Genomic DNA, 15288 nt, shown 5'->3' with positions numbered 1-15288 from the left:
TCACGCTGCTGGGAGTCCTCGGGCAGCACAGGGGTCGCGGCTCTGAGTGGGGGTGGGAGAGGGGCACAGGCCCCCGGGGGTGTCCCCCCAAAATCGGGGTTGTCACCGCCCCGAGGTGCCCCCAGCGCGGGGGGAGCGTGGCAGGGTGGGGGGTACGGGAGGGTCCTCCGGGGGGAGGTGTTGGCCTGGGGGGCGCTGCTGGGACAAGGTGGGAGCAGGAGAGAAGTGGGGGGGGGCCATAAACAAACCCCTAAAACCCCCAGCCCCAAGCACGGATCCATCCCAGTCCCAAACCCCAACCCCCCTTCCCTGCCCCACAACAAACTCTATAAACAATCCTCCAAAAAATCCCCCCAGAGCCCCAAAGTTCCCTCGTAAACAGCCCCGTCCTGCCCCCACCGTGTCCCCTGTGTCCCCAGGACCCCCCTCCTGCAGACAGCACCCTGCACACTTTATTTATTCCCTCACCCTCCTTCACCCACTCTTTGTTGTTTCTTGAGAGAGAAAAAGAAAAAAAAAAAAAAAGAAGGGAGAGAGAGAGAAAGAAAAAAAAAAAAAAAAACCCACACAGGAGGAGGCAGGAGCCTATTTTGCCTCCCAGGCAATATTTCTGGAGCCAATCGGAATGCGCACCCACCCTGCCCTGCTCCCTAATTAAAGGCTTTAAGCAGGCGGCCGGGGCCGGAGGTTTGGGCACAGTCTCTCGGTGGCTCCTCTCGAAGCAGCCGCGGCTCCGGCTCCGCTCGGGGCGCTCCAGGCCGCGGCAGCCGCCAGGTTGGGGGGTCCCCGGCGCGGGCAGGCAGCCGCCCCCTCCCCGCTGCCCGCCATGAGCGGCTCTTTCGATAAGAAGCTCTCCAGCATCCTGACGGACCTCTCGGGCTCGCTGAGCTGCCATGCAGCCTCCAAGGACTCTCCCACGCTGCCCGAGTCCTCGGTCACCGACCTGGGCTACTACACGGGCCAGCACGACTACTACCCGGGCCAGTCGTACGGGCAGCCCGTGGGCCACTACCCCTACCCGCAGTTCAACCTCAACGGCATCGGCGCCGCGGGCACCTACTCGCCCAAATCCGAGTATTCCTACAGCCCCTCGTACCGCCAGTACGGGCACTTCAGGGAGCAGCAGCTCCCGCCGCAGGAGGCAGGTACGGACGGAGCGGGGCACCGGGGGCACCGGGGGCACCGGGGCCGTGCCCGCCCCGCCGCTCCCGCGGCGCCGCGGAGGGGCTTTGTGGGGTTTGATCCCCCTGGGTTTTGTGGGGTTTGATCCCCCCGGGATTTGCGGGGTTGGACCCCCCCCCCCGGGATTTGCAGGGTTTGATCCCCCTGGGTTTTGTGGGGTTTGACCCCCGCCCCGGGATTTGTGGGGTTTGATCCCCCTGGATTTTGACCCCCTGGGTTTTGTGGGGTTTTTGACCCCCCCCCCCGGGCTTTGTGGGGTTTGACCCCCTGGGTTTTGATCCCCTGAGCTTTGTGGGGTTTGATCCCTGGGTTTTTGTGGGATTTGGCCCCCGGGATTTGTGGGGTTTGATCCCCGGACTTTGTGGGTTTTGACCCCCCGCCGGGCTTTGTGGGGTTTAACCCCCCCCCGGGTTTTGTGGGGTTTAACCCCTGGGTTTTTTTGGGTTTTACCCCTGAGCTTTGTGGGGTTTAACCCCTGGACTTTGTGGGGTTTGACCCCTCTGGGTGTCCCCGATCTTTGTGGGGTTTTACCCCTCGTGGGTGTCCCCGGTCTTTGTGGGGTTGTGCCCCTCCGGGTGTCCCCGCCTTGGGGCCAGGGGCTGCTGGCGGCTGTCGGGGCTCAGCCGCTCCCGTGGGGACGCAGCGGGACGGATCCGAGCTGGGTGCAGAGTCCGGGACACGTCCCAGGGGTGTCCCGGAGGTTGTCACAAGGGTGACACAGAGATCCCAGCACCCCGAGCGGGGTGACACCGAGCCGGGCACGGGGTGCCACCGAGCCGGGCAGGGGGTGACACCGAGCCGGGCACGGGGTGACACCGAGCCGGGCACGGCGTGGCTGCCCTGCGAGCCCCTCACGCCTCGCCCCGCGCCCTCCCGCAGTGTCGGTGAAGGAGGAGCCGGAGCCCGAGGTGCGGATGGTCAACGGGAAGCCCAAGAAGATCCGGAAGCCGCGCACCATCTACTCCAGCTACCAGCTGGCCGCCCTGCAGCGCCGCTTCCAGAAGGCGCAGTACCTGGCGCTGCCCGAGCGCGCCGAGCTGGCGGCGCAGCTGGGGCTCACCCAGACCCAGGTGAGCGCTGAGCCCCCCCCGACACCCCAAAACCCCCCCGCGGGCCGCAGAGGGGGAGCCGGAGCTGCCACCCCCCCGTAAACCCCGGGTTTGGGAAGGGCTCGGCTCGCGGGGGTCGCAGGGATGGAGTTGCCGTGGGGTCTCCGGGTGAGGTTTCCCTGTTGGAGCAGATCCCAGGGAAAGGTGGAGAGGATGGAGGAGCAGGGAGAGGGGAGCCCAGGCGTGCCCCGCTCGGCGGTTTTGGGGTTTATTTTGGGATGAGCCAGGGTTTATCTCCCTCTGGAGACCTCCCCGTGCCCGGGGTTGGGGGCTGGATCCCGCGCCGGCACCGGGCCAGTCCCGGGTCACGGCACACCCGCTGTCCCAGGAATGTGGGGCACCGAGTCCCGGGCCAGCCGGGCTGCTGGGGGTGGGGTTCTGGGGACACCCCATCCGCAGAGCAGCTCCTGACCCCAAATCCTGCCCAGCAAGGACCTGCGGCTCCCTGCTCCTGCTGCCCGCACTTCCCAAGGTTTCCCCGGCCCTGGCTGCCCCATCCCGCTCGGTTCGTGCAGGGGAAGGGATTTGGGGACCGGTTCCACGCCCGCTGTCCCCAGCGCTGGGGTGGCCCTGCAGGCTGGACTGGAAGAGCCGGGACGTGCGGGAAGGGCTTCTCCTCCTCCTCCTCCTCCTCCTCCCGCCAGCCGCCCCCATTCGGGGTGAAACCCCCGCTCTTGGGGTCCTGCCTGGCGCGGGGACAAATCCCCCCTCGCTCTGCGGGTGGCAGGGGAGCGCTGTCCCCGCTGTCCCCGCAGCCCGTGACACCCCCGCGCCCATCGCGGTGCCCTCCCTGCCTCGGGGCCGGCGCCGGCGCCCTTGTGCCGCCCTTGGCCTTCCTCCTCCTCCTCCTCCTCCCTTGGGCGATGAAGCAATCGGGGACACTCGGCAAAGGGCTGACGGAGCGCGTCACCCGCTCCCAGAGGGACATCCTGTTTGGGTGACAACCACCGCCACCCCCGCCCCTCGCCCAGGGCCAAGGGCGTCCAGCGCCGCCTCGCCCAGCGCGGGGACGCTCCCGACGCCCGGCGTGTGGCGTGACGGGCTCCTCGTGACGCCCGTGTCCCCAGAGGGGTCCCTGTGACACCTGCGGTCACGTGGGTGCTGTCCCCAGAGCGCGGGGTGTCCCTGTCCGTGGAATGTCCCTGTCCGTGGATGTCCCTGTCCGTGACACTCACACCAAGGGTGGCACTCCATGTGTCCCGTGACACCCCTGTCCCGAGGAGTTCCGTGCCATGCACCGTGTGGGGTCCCCATGATGTCCCCTTCCCGTGGCACCTCATGTGCCACCTGTGTCCCTTCCTATGGGCCAGAGTGTGTCTGGGGTCCCTGTGACCCCCACGTCCCCTCCCGTGTCTCTGGGGTCCCTGTGACCCCCACGTCCCCTCCCGTGTCTCTGGGGTCCCTGTGACCCCCACGTCCCTTCCCGTGTCTCTGGGGTCCCTGTGGACCCCATGTCCCTTCCTGTATTTCTGGGCTGCCCGTGACCCCCCTGCCCAGTGTCCCTACGATCCAAACCACGCCATCCCTGTCCCCTCCCCTCTGCCCCATCCCTCCCATTTCTGTGCCAGGTCCTGTCCCTTTTCTGTGTGCCCATCCCGGCTCTCTGACCCTTTTCCCTGTGCCCATTCCACCCTCCTGCTGCCTTCCCGGGTCTCTGACCCTTTTCCTTGTGCCCATCCCATCTCTCCCATTCCCATGCCAGGTCCTGACCCTTTTCCCTGTGCCCATCCGGGCTCTCTGACCCTTTTCCCTGCTCCTTCCTGGCTCTCTGACCTTCTCCCTGTGCCCATCCCGGCTCTCTGCCCCTGTTCCCTGTGCCCATCCCGGCTCTCTGCCCCTGTTCCCTGTGCCCATCCCGGCTCTCTGCCTCTGTTCCCTGTGCCCATCCCGGCTCCCTCTCCTTCCCGTCTCTCTGACCCTTTTCCCTGCTCCTTCCCGTCTCTCTGACCCTTTTCCCTGCTCCATCCCGGCTCTCTGACCCTTTTCTCTGTGCCCATCCCGTCTCTCTGACCCTTTTCTCTGTGCCCATCCCGTCTCTCTGACCCTTTTCTCTGTGCCCATCCCGGCTCTCTGCCCCTTTTCCCCGTACCCACCCCACCCTCCCTCTCCTTCCCGTCTCTCTGACCCTTCTCCCTGCCCCCCCAGGTGAAGATCTGGTTCCAGAACCGGCGCTCCAAGTTCAAGAAGCTCTACAAGAACGGCGAGGTGCCCCTGGAGCACAGCCCCAACAACAGCGACTCCATGGCCTGCAACTCGCCGCCGTCGCCGGTGTGGGACAGCCCCGGCAGCGCCCGCACCCCGCTGCCGCAGCCGCTGCCCTACAGCTCCTCGCCGGGTTTCCTGGAGGAGCACAACCCCTGGTACCACCCCCAGAGCCTCAGCGGCCCCCACGGACCCCCGCAGGCGCAGGCGGCCCCCCCGATGCACCACCCGTCCCCCGGGCCCCCCAGCACCGTGTACTGACGGGCACCGAGGGCTCAGAGACGCTGCACAACTCCTTGGCCTCCTTTTTTCCCCCCACTCCCCGCGCTGGTTTGGTTTTGTCTCCTGATTTTTCCTTAAAAAAACACCACCGACAACAACAGCAACAAACCAAAGGAAAGGACCCCCCACCCCCGCGCACCCCTAGAAATCCTCGCTGCTCGCCCCGCTCATCTCAGGAACCAGAGGACTGCGAGGGCTCCCGACCCTCCGCTCCCGGCGCAGGAAAAGCTGGAAAAACCCTCCTGCACGTTTTCATTTCCCCAGATTTTCCACCACCCCTTCACCCCCCCGCCCCACCCGGCAAATTTGGCCCCCGGAGTCCCCGATGCCACCCTGGCCGGAGCTTTGCTGCTGGGGTGACCCCGCCGGGCTGGAGGCGCGGTGTCACCGCTGTCGCGACAGTGACAGGGGCGTGTCTGTCCCCAGCGGAGCGCCCGGCCCCGGCTCCCAAATCGGGGGCGGGTTTGGGGGTCACGGGAGCAAAGCGGGACCCTCACCCCGGCCGGAATCACCCGGGACCATGCTCAGACCAGAAACTGGTGGTTTAAAATGAAATAAAAAAATCGGGTAGGGGGGTGCGGGGAGGGAAATATTTTAATATTTAAGCAGTTCAGGAATGGGTTTAAGTTATTGTTTGAAGAGGAAAAACTCGTGCTCATCTCCGTTTTCTGGCTGTGCCTCCAGCTGTGGGTAAAGGAACGGCGAAAATGCCTCTTTTTTAAGGAAATCGACGACTTATTTTAAAGGAAAAAAAAAATTAACCGAGCTCTTTCCTATTTTTTAAGAGAATACCGCTATTTTTTTAAGCAGAAAGTGCCGTTTTAAGGAGTGTTCATAGTGTTGTACAGTCCCGGGGATTTATTTATGTTGCCTTCTATAAATAGGGGTGTTTTGGGGGGAAAAAAAGGGAGTGTACATAAGGTTCGTTTGTATAAAGTTGTTCCAAACCAAACTGGTTTCGGTCTCTTTTTTTTTTTTTTTTGTCTATAATTTTTCTTTTTTCCTAAGGAAAATCCCCCCCGGTTGATGGGAACCCCCCTCGGGTGTCCCTGAGTGTCCTTTGCTCCTTCCCCGGGACCCAAAGCCGGGCTGGAAATGTTCATTAACGAAAATTCTGAAGTTAAAGCTCCGAGCTCCGATTTTCCTCCGGTTCTGGAGGGTTTTGGGGAGCAGGCTTTGGGGTTTTTCCACTATGAAATGTGGATTTAATCCCCGTTTTGGGGGACAGCTGGGCACGGGGCGGCACCGGCTGATGTTGGTCCTGCTGAGAGGGAATTTGGGGCAGGAAAAGGAATTTTTTTCCCCGGTTTTCAGAGCATTCCCCAAACGGCCGCGGGACCCCGGCCCTTCCCTCCCGCTGCTCCTAAGGGGACCAGCGAGCTCCCAGCCCTGCCCCGATGTCCCCTTTTGGGGACAGCGAGGTGGGGACAGGACAAACCCTCCCGAAATCCCAAACCCCCACGGGATCCACCCGTTCCCCGCGGCGCTGTGGGCTTGGGGCGCTGCCGTGACCCCCAAAACCCCCGCGGGGTGTCCAGGGCTGTGGTGGCCCTGTCCTGCTGTCCCCGCTGTCCCCCTGGCCGTGTCACGGGTGTGGGGACCCCGTCACCCCCCAGGGCTGTCCCCATCACCCCCGATGGCCGCGGGGACCCCAAACCCCGCTCGGGTCCCCCGGGGAGGCCCCAGCGCCGCACTCGGGGCGCTCTCGGTGTCCCCAGACGCGTCCCCCGGCCCCAAAGCCACGCAGGGATTTCCCTCCCACCCCGCCCCAAATGCCCCCAAAAGCGCAGCCCCGAGTGCCCGTTCCCAGCCCCCGGGAGGAGGAACCGGAGCCGGGAGCTCCTCGCCGTCAGGAGGTTTCGGTTTAGTTTTTATACATTTTTTTTAAATATAATTTTTTTTTTTAATTTAGAGGAGAAAAAAAAATAAAAGCCCAGGAAGGCGGCGGGTTACATACCCAGGGATTATGTAAATGCCGGGTGCCGCGCTGCCCACGGCCGGGAGCCACCGCCGCTCCCGGCGCTGCCCGCGCACCCGGGACAAACCTGGGGCGGGGGGCTCCGGGACAAACCCGGGGCGGGGGGCTCCGGGACAAACCTGGGGCAGGGGGCTCCGGGACAAACCTGGGGCGGGGGGCTCCGGGACAAACCTGGGGCAGGGGGCTCCGGGACAAACCTGGGGCGGGGGGCTCCGGGACGAGCCTGGGGCGGGGGGCTCCGGGACAAACCTGGGGCGGGGGGCTCCGGGACAAACCTGGGTGTGGGGGGCTCCGGGATGAGCCTGGGGGTCAGGGGGCTCCAGGAAAAGCTTTGGGGACAGGGGGCCAGGCGTGACAGTGACAGGTCTGACAGTGCCAGGTGTGACACTGCCGGGGTGGCAGTGCCAGGTGTGACAGTGTCGGGGGTGGCAGTGGCCGGGGTGGCAGTGGCGGGGGTGGCAGTGGCGGGGGTGGCAGTGACAGGTGTGACAGTGCCAGGTGTGACAGTGCCAGGTGTGACACTGCCGGGGGTGGCAGTGCCAGGCTGGCAATGCCGGGGGTGGCATTGCCAGGTGTGACAGTGCCAGGTGTGACAATGCCAGGGATGGCAGTGCCGGGGGTGGCATTGCCAGGTGTGACAGTGCCAGGTGTGACAATGCCAGGGATGGCAGTGCCGGGGGTGGCAGTGCCAGGTGTGACAGTGCCAGGTGTCACAATGCCAGGGGTGGCAGTGCCAGGTGTGGCAGTGCCGGGGTGGCAGTGCCAGGTGTGGCAGTGCCGGGGTGGCAGTGCCCCGTCCCCCGCTGTCCCCGGGCCCAGCAGAGCCCTCCCGGCGCGCACTCGGCTCCTGCCCCGTTGCGACACCCGCAGCCCTTGCGTCACCCGGTGCCAGCCCCGGGAGCGGGGGCAGCGCCCGCCCACGGCCCGGCCCGGCAGCCCCGGCCCTGGGCCCGGCCCTCGGCAGCCCGGAGCCGCGCGGGGTCTGTCCCCATCCCCCGGGGGTCCTGCTGGGCACAGGGCGGTGACACCGCGGCCCAATCCCTCCCCCCTTCCCTAAATCCTGGGTGGGGAGGGTGGGCTCCATCCTGCGGGAAAATCCCACTGGGAGCATCACGGGCTGCACGGCCCTTGGGGACAGCAGGGACACCCATCCCGTGGGGACAGCACCCTGGGGACAGCCAGCCCGTGGGGACAGCACCCTGGGGACAGCCATCCCGTGGGGACAGCACCCTGGGGACAGCCACCCCGTGGGGACAGCACCCTGGGGACAGCCAGCCCGTGGGGCAGCACCCTGGGGACAGCCACCCCGTGGGGACAGCACCCTGGGGACAGCCACCCCGTGGGGACAGCACCCTGGGGACAGCCAGCCCGTGGGATCAGCACCCCAGAGCCCTCGGCTGAGAGACCAGAGCTCCCAGGGTGGCCGGGAATGGGACAGGGGAATGGGGACAGGGGAATGGGACAGGGGAATGGGGACAGGAGGGTCCTGGTGCCACCAGCCCCGAGCAGGCTCCGATCTCCCCCCCAGCACCGACCCCCGCCCTCGATCCCAGCCCCTCGGGGGGATCCGGGGATAACCCGGCCCCGAGAGGCACCGCAGGTGCAAAACAGAGCAGGTCCTGGAAGGGAGCGGGAAGGGACCCTTGGGCAGGGATGGATCACGGGGTGGGAATATCGGGGGCCAGGATCACGGACTGGGAATATCGGGGGCCAGGATCACGGACTGGGAATATCGGGGGCCAGGATCATGCAGCAGGAATGTTAGGAACCAGGATCACAGAGTGGGAATTTCAGGAGCAGAAACACGGGATGGAAATATCGGGGGTCAGGATCACAGAGTGGGAATTTCAGGAACCAGGATCACAGGGTGGGAATACCGGGAGCAGCACCACAGGATGGGAATTTCAGGAGCCAGGGCTGTTGTGCCAGGGGGGCAGAGCTGCTGCCCCTCTGCCAGGGGAGCCCCGGTGGGGTCTGGTCCCACTGCAGGGGACAAACGCGGAGCAGGGCTGGGAAAAGGGGAAATAACGACACGGAAAGGAAGGGAAACAACAAGGATGTATTTTGCAGCCGGGTTCTGGCCTCGGGAAACACAAAGCCAAACCCGCGGAGGGAAATCCCCCCCTGGTCCCAAACGCCCTCCTCGCTCCCGGGGCCGGGTGTCTGCGGGGACACCGGGCAGGGACCGGGCTCGGCTGGGGTCCCCAGGCTGCCCCGTGTCCCCCTGCCCTCCCAGTGCCACCCCTGCTGGGGGAGACGTCTCTGACAGCTCCGAGCTGCCCCAAACCCCCCGCAGGAGGAGCCGGGACCCCCTCATGAGCCCCGACCCCACAGTTCCTGTAACTGGGGTCCATTTCGGGCAGAGGTTTGGGGGGACACAGCCCCTGCCCCTGCACCCCCAGCCCCTCCGACTGCTTTCCCAGGGACTGGGAGAGCCGGGGCTGCCCCCCCAAAGCAGGGGCACCCCAAAGCCGGGGGGAGCAGAAGCGATCGATGCTCAGCCTCTTCCGAGACGGGGGCACAACCAACACCCCACAGAATTTATGAATAAAGCCAGGCCGGGGGGGGCGGCGCTCCCCAGCCCCTCCTGGGCTCCCCCTGCCCCCTGTCCATGAATGGGGGGACCCTGGGCCGAGTCCTGTCCCGCTGGGGTGGCCCCCAGGGCGCGGGGTCGCCGCGGAGCGTGACAGAGCAGGACATCCCCGGGCTCCTGCTCATCCTTGTCACCTTCTTCCTCCTCTTCTTCCTCCTCCTCCACCCGCTGGGTTACCCCAGGGCTTCGCTGGGCTCACAGTCCCTCGGGGGGCAGCGGCAGAGCGTCCCCCCAGTGTCCCTCGGTGTCCCTCGTGTCCCTGCGGACGCGGCGCTGCTGCAGCGGTGGCAGTGTCACATCATGGGGGCCCTGGGGATGGCGTCCTGCGGGGGGGGCTGGTACCAGGCCCCGAAGCTGTTGATGTAGCCCCCGGGGGCCAGCGGGGGGCCCTTGCCGGGCCCGGGGAGGTCCCAGAGCGGGGGGAGGCCGGGCGAGCAGGGGGACAGGGCGGGGACGCTGTGCGGGGTCTGCTCCCCGTCGGGGGCACCCGGGCCCTGCTTCATGATCTTCTTGTACTTGGAGCGCTTGTTCTGGAACCAGATCTTCACCTGGGGGCAGGGAGAGGGGGCTGAGGGGGGAGGAGGAGCCCAACACCCCCTAAACCCCACCTTTAACCACTACAGCCCCCCTTGACCCCATTCCTGCATGGAGCGGGCTGGGGGCCCGACCCTCCACAAGGCACCGGGACTCCCCACTGTGCCGGGGGGAGGCACCGGGAGCCCGGAGAGCGAGGCAGGGTCCCCGGGAGTGTCCCCAGGTGTCCGCGGCCGTGCCAGCCCCGCCGGGTGCCGGTGCCGGGGCTGGGCCGGGCCCCGCTCATTCCTCCCCGCGGTCCCCCCCGCGCTGCCGGCAGGTTCCCACTTGTCTCCTCTTCCCCGGCTTTATGAGCTCGCTTCGCCCCTGGCTCCGGGGCTGCACCGCTGCCGCCTGCCTGTCTCTCCCCATCGCCTTCAAAAACCCACTCGCCCCGTCCCGCGGCCCGGGGCCGCCCAGCGCCGGGCACGGCCGGGCCGCCAGCCAGGCTCCGGGGCTGGGAAAGTCCCGCAGCCGCTGGGAGGTGCGGGCAGGGGCGCCCCAAACCCGAGCCCTGCGGGCCCACCGGCGCCAGCTCCCCCGCCGCGGCACGGCTCGGCTCGGCTCGCTTCCAGCCGGGCACGGCGCCGTGCCGGTGGGGGCGCACCGAGGGGCACGGGCGCATCCCGGTGGCCCCGCGGGGGTCCCGGGCCGGGCGGTACCGGGGCTGGGCAGTACCCGGGGCTGGGTGAGCCCAGCCGGGCTGTACCGGGTCTGGGTGAGCCCAGCCGGGCTGTACCGGGTCCGGGCCATACCCGGGTCTGGGTCTGGGTCTGGGTGAGCCCAGCCGGGCCGTACCGGGTCTGGGTGAGCCCAGCCGGGCCGTACCGGGTCTGGGTGAGCCCAGCCGGGCCGTACCGGGGCTGGGTGAGCCCAGCCGGGCCGTACCGGGTCTGGGTGAGCCCAGCCGGGCCGTACCGGGTCTGGGTGAGCCCAGCCGGGCCGTACCGGGTCTGGGTGAGCCCAGCCGGGCCGTACCGGGTCTGGGTGAGCCCAGCCGGGCTGTACCGGGCCTGGGTGAGCCCAGCCGGGCTGTACCGGGGCCGGGCCGTACCTGGGTCTGGGTGAGCCCCAGCTGCGCCGCCAGCTCGGCGCGCTCGGGCAGCGCCAGGTACTGCGTCTGCTGGAAGCGCTGGTTGAGCGCCTGCAGCTGCAGGCTCGAGTAGATGGTCCGAGGCTTCCGCAGCTTCTTGCCCTTCCCGCCGAGCCGCAGCTCCCCGCTGGGCACGGCCGGCGGCTGCTCGGCCTCTGCGGAGGGGGGAGAGGAGCCGCGGGCCATCAGATACACCGGGAGGATACAAACCACTCAAAACCACCCCAAAACCATCCAAAACCACCCCAAAACCACCCAAAACCACCCCAAACCCACCCCAAACCCACCCCAAACCATCGCCGTGGCTACCAGGGGGTGTCTGTGGAAGGGAGGGGGGTAAGTGTGGGGGGCTGCTCTCCTCTGGTGTTTAAACCTCGGGGAAGGCAGAGGGACAGGAGGAGGAGGAGGAGGAGGAAGGACGGCGCCGTTCAGGCAGTGACAGCGTCCGGCAGCACGTGGGACACGGGCCTCGGCCTGCGCCCGGCTGGGGGGGCCGCGGGCGACCCCCGGGGGATGGAGGGGCACCAGGATGGAGCCCCCTGCCCCGGGGGTCCCTGGCCCGGTGTCTGTCACCCAGGGAGCGCGGCAAGGCCCGGGGCTCAGCCGGGCTCGGGACCCCCGGGAGCAGCCCCGGGCTCAGGGGAGGGGTGGGGGTCCCAGGGGGTCTCAGGTGGGAGGGCACGGCGTGTAGGGGCTGATGCTCCCGGTGCCCGCGGCTCCTCGATACCACCCACGTGTCCCCTGCGGGTCGGGGGGGGCTCTGGGAGGGGGGGAACACCACCCCCAGCCCCCCCGGCTGCCCCCAGACCCCGCACCGAGCCCGGCCCAACTCCCCCGACCCCCCACGCCCCCCTTACCTGTGTTCTGCAGCCGGGCCCCGGGGGCCGGGGCGCCGGGGGGCGGGTAGGGCAGGTAGGGGACCCCCGTGGGGCGGCGGGGGGGCCCCGCCGGGGTACGGGAAGGGCCCGGGCCGGGCGTAGGAGGGGAAGGGCGGGGGGGTCGTGCAGGGGGTAGTGCTGGGGGGGGCCGAGCTCCAGGAACGCGGCTTTGGAGGGGTCGGAGCCCAGCAGGGTCTCGGCTACCGAGCTCATGGTCATGGTCCGGCCGGGCCGGGCCGGGCAGCGCCGGGCCGAGCCGAGCCGAGCCGAGCCGGGCCGAGCGAGCCGAGCCGAGCCGAGCCGAGCCGAGCCGAGCCGGGCCGAGCCGGGCCGAGCCGAGCCGAGCCGAGCCGGGGCCGAGCCGAGCCGAGCCGAGCCGAGCCGAGCCGAGCCGAGCCGGGCCGAGCCGGGCCGAGCCGAGCCGAGCCGAGCCCCCGCCGCCCCCCGACGGCTCCGGCTGCCGCGGCCCCGGGGATGCCCCGAACGCCCCGCCCCCGCCCCGCCCCCAGTGACGTCAGCCCCGGGGCACCCCCTTCGCCCCGTGCCCACCCCCCCTTGGCGTGTGGGACCCCTTCGGGGCCATCCCCGCCCTGTGCCACCGTGACCCTCCCGGGGCTGGGGGACACCTCGACCCCCCCCCCCCCCCGTGTCCCCGGGCTGGGGGTGACCCTCGAGCAGGATTTTGGGGGGGGGTCACCCCTTCTCAGGGACCCCCGGGGGACACGGGGCAGCCCCGGGAGCAGGCGGGGGCGGCTGAGGCCGCTCGGGGGACAGACAGGGGGACACGGGCGGAGCCGCGACGCCAGGCGGGGGTGGCACCTCCCGAGCCACCCCCGGTCCCCGCGGGGCCCCTTCCCGGCGGGTGACAACCTGCCCGTGACCCCGGAGGGGCCCCGGGGCCACCGGGGGCCATGGCCGGGTGTCCGGGCTGTCCCTCGGGCTGTCCCCTCCCGGCTGTGTCCCCGCGGTGACCCCAGGGACAACGCGGGCTCCAAATCCCGCAACAGCCTTAAAGTGGGGAGGGGGCTAAGCCTCGGGGGGGGGGCCCACAGAGCTCCGGGGACCGACGGGGGATGTCCCCAAGGCCAGGCAGGCCGGGGGGGGCGGAGCAGCAGCCAGGGGAGAATTCCAGATGTTCCCAGGGGAGGGGAGGGGAGGGGAGGGGAGGGGAGGGGAGGGGAGGGGAGGGGAGGGGAGGGGAGGGGAGGGGGAGGGGAGGGGAGGGCAGGGAAGGGAAGGGAAGGGAAGGGAAGGGAAGGGAAGGGAAGGGAAGGAAGGGAAGGGAAGGGAAGGGAAGGGAAGGGAAGGGAAGGGAAGGGAAGGGAAGGGAAGGGAAGGGAAGGGAAGGGAAGGGAAGGGAAGGGAAGGGAAGGGAAGGGAAGGGAAGGGAAGGGAAGGGAAGGGAAGGGAAGGGAAGGGAAGGGAAGGGAAGGGAAGGGAAGGGAAGGGAAGGGAAGGGAAGGGAAGGGAAGGGAAGGGAAGGGAAGGGAAGGGAAGGAAGGGAAGGGAAGGGAAGGGAAGGGAAGGGAAGGGAAGGAAGGGAAGGGAAGGGAAGGGAAGGGGAAGGGAAGGGAAGGGAAGGGAAGGGAAGGGAAGGGAAGGGAAGGGAAGGGAAGGGAAGGGAAGGGAAGGGAAGGGAAGCTCCCCTGATCTGCTTTTATCCCGCTCCTCACTTTCCCCGGTGACTCAGCCCCACCGGCCGCGGGGCGGGTGCCGGCTTGCCGGGATCAGCTCCCGCCGGCCCCGCTCCCTCCCGGCTCCTCTCCCGGCGCTGGGGGCACAGAGGGGGGGCTGGGGGCACAGAGGGGGGGCTGGGGGCGGCATCCCCCCCACCACCACTGAGGGTCCCCTGGGGGATCCCAGGAATGTCGCAGGGCTGGATGCGGGGGGACACAGACCCTGTCCCAGCCCCTCGTGCTGTCCCGCCCCTCTGCTGAGAGGTGGATGGAAGAAATATGCAGAATTCATAAAAATACCCCAAAATTTTAAAAGTACCCCAAAATGTCGAGTCTAAAGCAGGGAGCCGAGGCCCCTGTGCCAGGTGCTGCAGGACGGTGTCCCCAGGGCTGTTTGGGGACAAGATTTGGCCTCTGGCAGGAGCAGGGAGGGTTCACACCCAGAGTTCAATTCCCTGCTGGGGCAAGGGGGCACAGCAGGGGTGGAAGGAGGGATGGGACCCCTCCCCATCCCATCGACCCCACTGATCCCATCCCATTGATCCCTCCCCATCCCATCCCACCGAGCGAGTGGGGACGGATTCCCCCCCCCCCCATTTGGGGGTCTCCAGGGGGGACCCACAAGAAGGGGCAGCCCAGGGGGAGCAGCAGGACAGTGGTGACACCATCCTCATCCTCCTCATCCTCCTCATCCTCCTCATCCTCCTCATCCTCCGCATCCTCCTCATCCTCCTCATCCTCCTCATCCTGTAGGTCGGGGGTCTGAAGGTGCCAATCTCAGCCCCGTTCTGTGCCAACGGTGGGCACGGGGCTGAGATTGGGGACAAGGGACAGGGACAGTGACAGCGACAGGGACAGGGAAGCGCCGCCTGCCCCAGACTCCTTCTGGAGAGAGGATAGAGCTCGGTCACCCACGCCCGGGCTGTGCAGAGCCCCCGGTCACACCGGGCCGGTTCTGGGAGGGCTCCAGGAGCGATGTGGGCACGGCCGGCTCGGGTGCCAGCCCGCTGGGTGTCAGCGGGGGCTGGCAGGGACAGGACGGGGCTGTCGGAGCGGAGTTTGGGCTTGGGGCTGCCAAGACAAACACATCGCCTCAACCCGCGCTGAATTAAAAAAATAAATCACGGCCGCGCTCGGAGCCAAGCCCGAGCCTCGGCGGCGGGGCTGGAAGGTGCCGGCACACGCCGGGCCCCCGCGGTGGCCGGGACGCGCCGGGACACGCGGCGATAACGTCGCCGGCGGTCACCGGGGCCGGGGATGCTCCCGCGAGCCCCGGGACGCGGAGCCGGGCGGGCAGAGCCGCGCTGCTCCCGTCCGCGGGGCTGATGAAAGCAAGGAAGGATTAAAGGGGAAGGCAGAGATGGGCGTGCGAGAAGGAGAGAGGGGGGGGGCCGGGAACGCGTGTGCCAGGTAACCAACCCCAAAGATCCCCCGAGATAAAGGGAGATCCCAACAGCTGTAATTAGGCTGGAGATAGAGCGGCGCGGGGAAAGCCTGGAGCCAGGAGCAGGAATTCTGGGTTAATGGCAGCCCAAGGAGAAGTTAATAACAAGCCGAGCGGAGTGGGAGCAGACAGCCTGGCGTCTGCCCTCCCACACGCCCGCGCTGCCACCGCCGAGCAGCCGCGCTATCTGCAGCCCGGAACGGTCCCGGGCCAGCCGGGAGACGCTGCAGCACCACCCGGGCTCCCCCCGCCGCCCCGGGCTGTCCCCCCCGGCTTTT

At 68.0% G+C, this 15288-nt stretch overlaps 2 protein-coding genes across 2 annotated transcripts; one reads left to right on the top strand and one right to left on the bottom strand.

The window, feature by feature from the left end:
- Positions 1–716: 716 nt before the first annotated feature.
- DLX3 (distal-less homeobox 3) lies at positions 717–5099 on the top strand. The gene is made up of 3 exons (XM_064400082.1): positions 717–1145; positions 2062–2252; positions 4437–5099. Exons 1-3 carry the CDS (start codon positions 827–829, stop codon positions 4752–4754), a joined length of 828 nt encoding a protein of 275 aa, XP_064256152.1. The 5' UTR covers positions 717–826; the 3' UTR covers positions 4755–5099.
- A 4540-nt stretch (positions 5100–9639) lies between these two features.
- On the bottom strand, positions 9640–12109 carry DLX4 (distal-less homeobox 4). The gene is given in 5 exon segments (XM_064399613.1): positions 9640–9894; positions 10974–11167; positions 11870–11930; positions 11932–12013; positions 12015–12109. Coding segments are annotated over 5 exon segments (687 nt in total).
- Positions 12110–15288: the final 3179 nt, after the last annotated feature.

The sequence above is a fragment of the Passer domesticus genome, chromosome 27 (assembly GCF_036417665.1).
Source record: "Passer domesticus isolate bPasDom1 chromosome 27, bPasDom1.hap1, whole genome shotgun sequence".
In the NCBI taxonomy this organism is placed as follows: Eukaryota; Metazoa; Chordata; class Aves; order Passeriformes; family Passeridae; genus Passer; species Passer domesticus.
The sequence above is the reverse complement of the archived record's forward strand: the minus strand, read 5'-3'. Positions and strand labels throughout refer to the sequence as shown.

What these genes read in the sequence shown, in the direction of transcription:
- DLX3 (XM_064400082.1), top strand. Translation starts at nt 827, where the DNA reads ATGAGCGGCTCTTTCGATAAGAAGCTCTCCAGCATCCTGACGGACCTC. An exon ending in GCTCCCGCCGCAGGAGGCAG is followed by an intron (nt 1,146 to 2,061) that starts GTACGGACGGAG and finishes GCCCTCCCGCAG; the next exon opens with TGTCGGTGAAGGAGGAGCCG. An exon ending in TGGGGCTCACCCAGACCCAG is followed by an intron (nt 2,253 to 4,436) that starts GTGAGCGCTGAG and finishes CTGCCCCCCCAG; the next exon opens with GTGAAGATCTGGTTCCAGAA.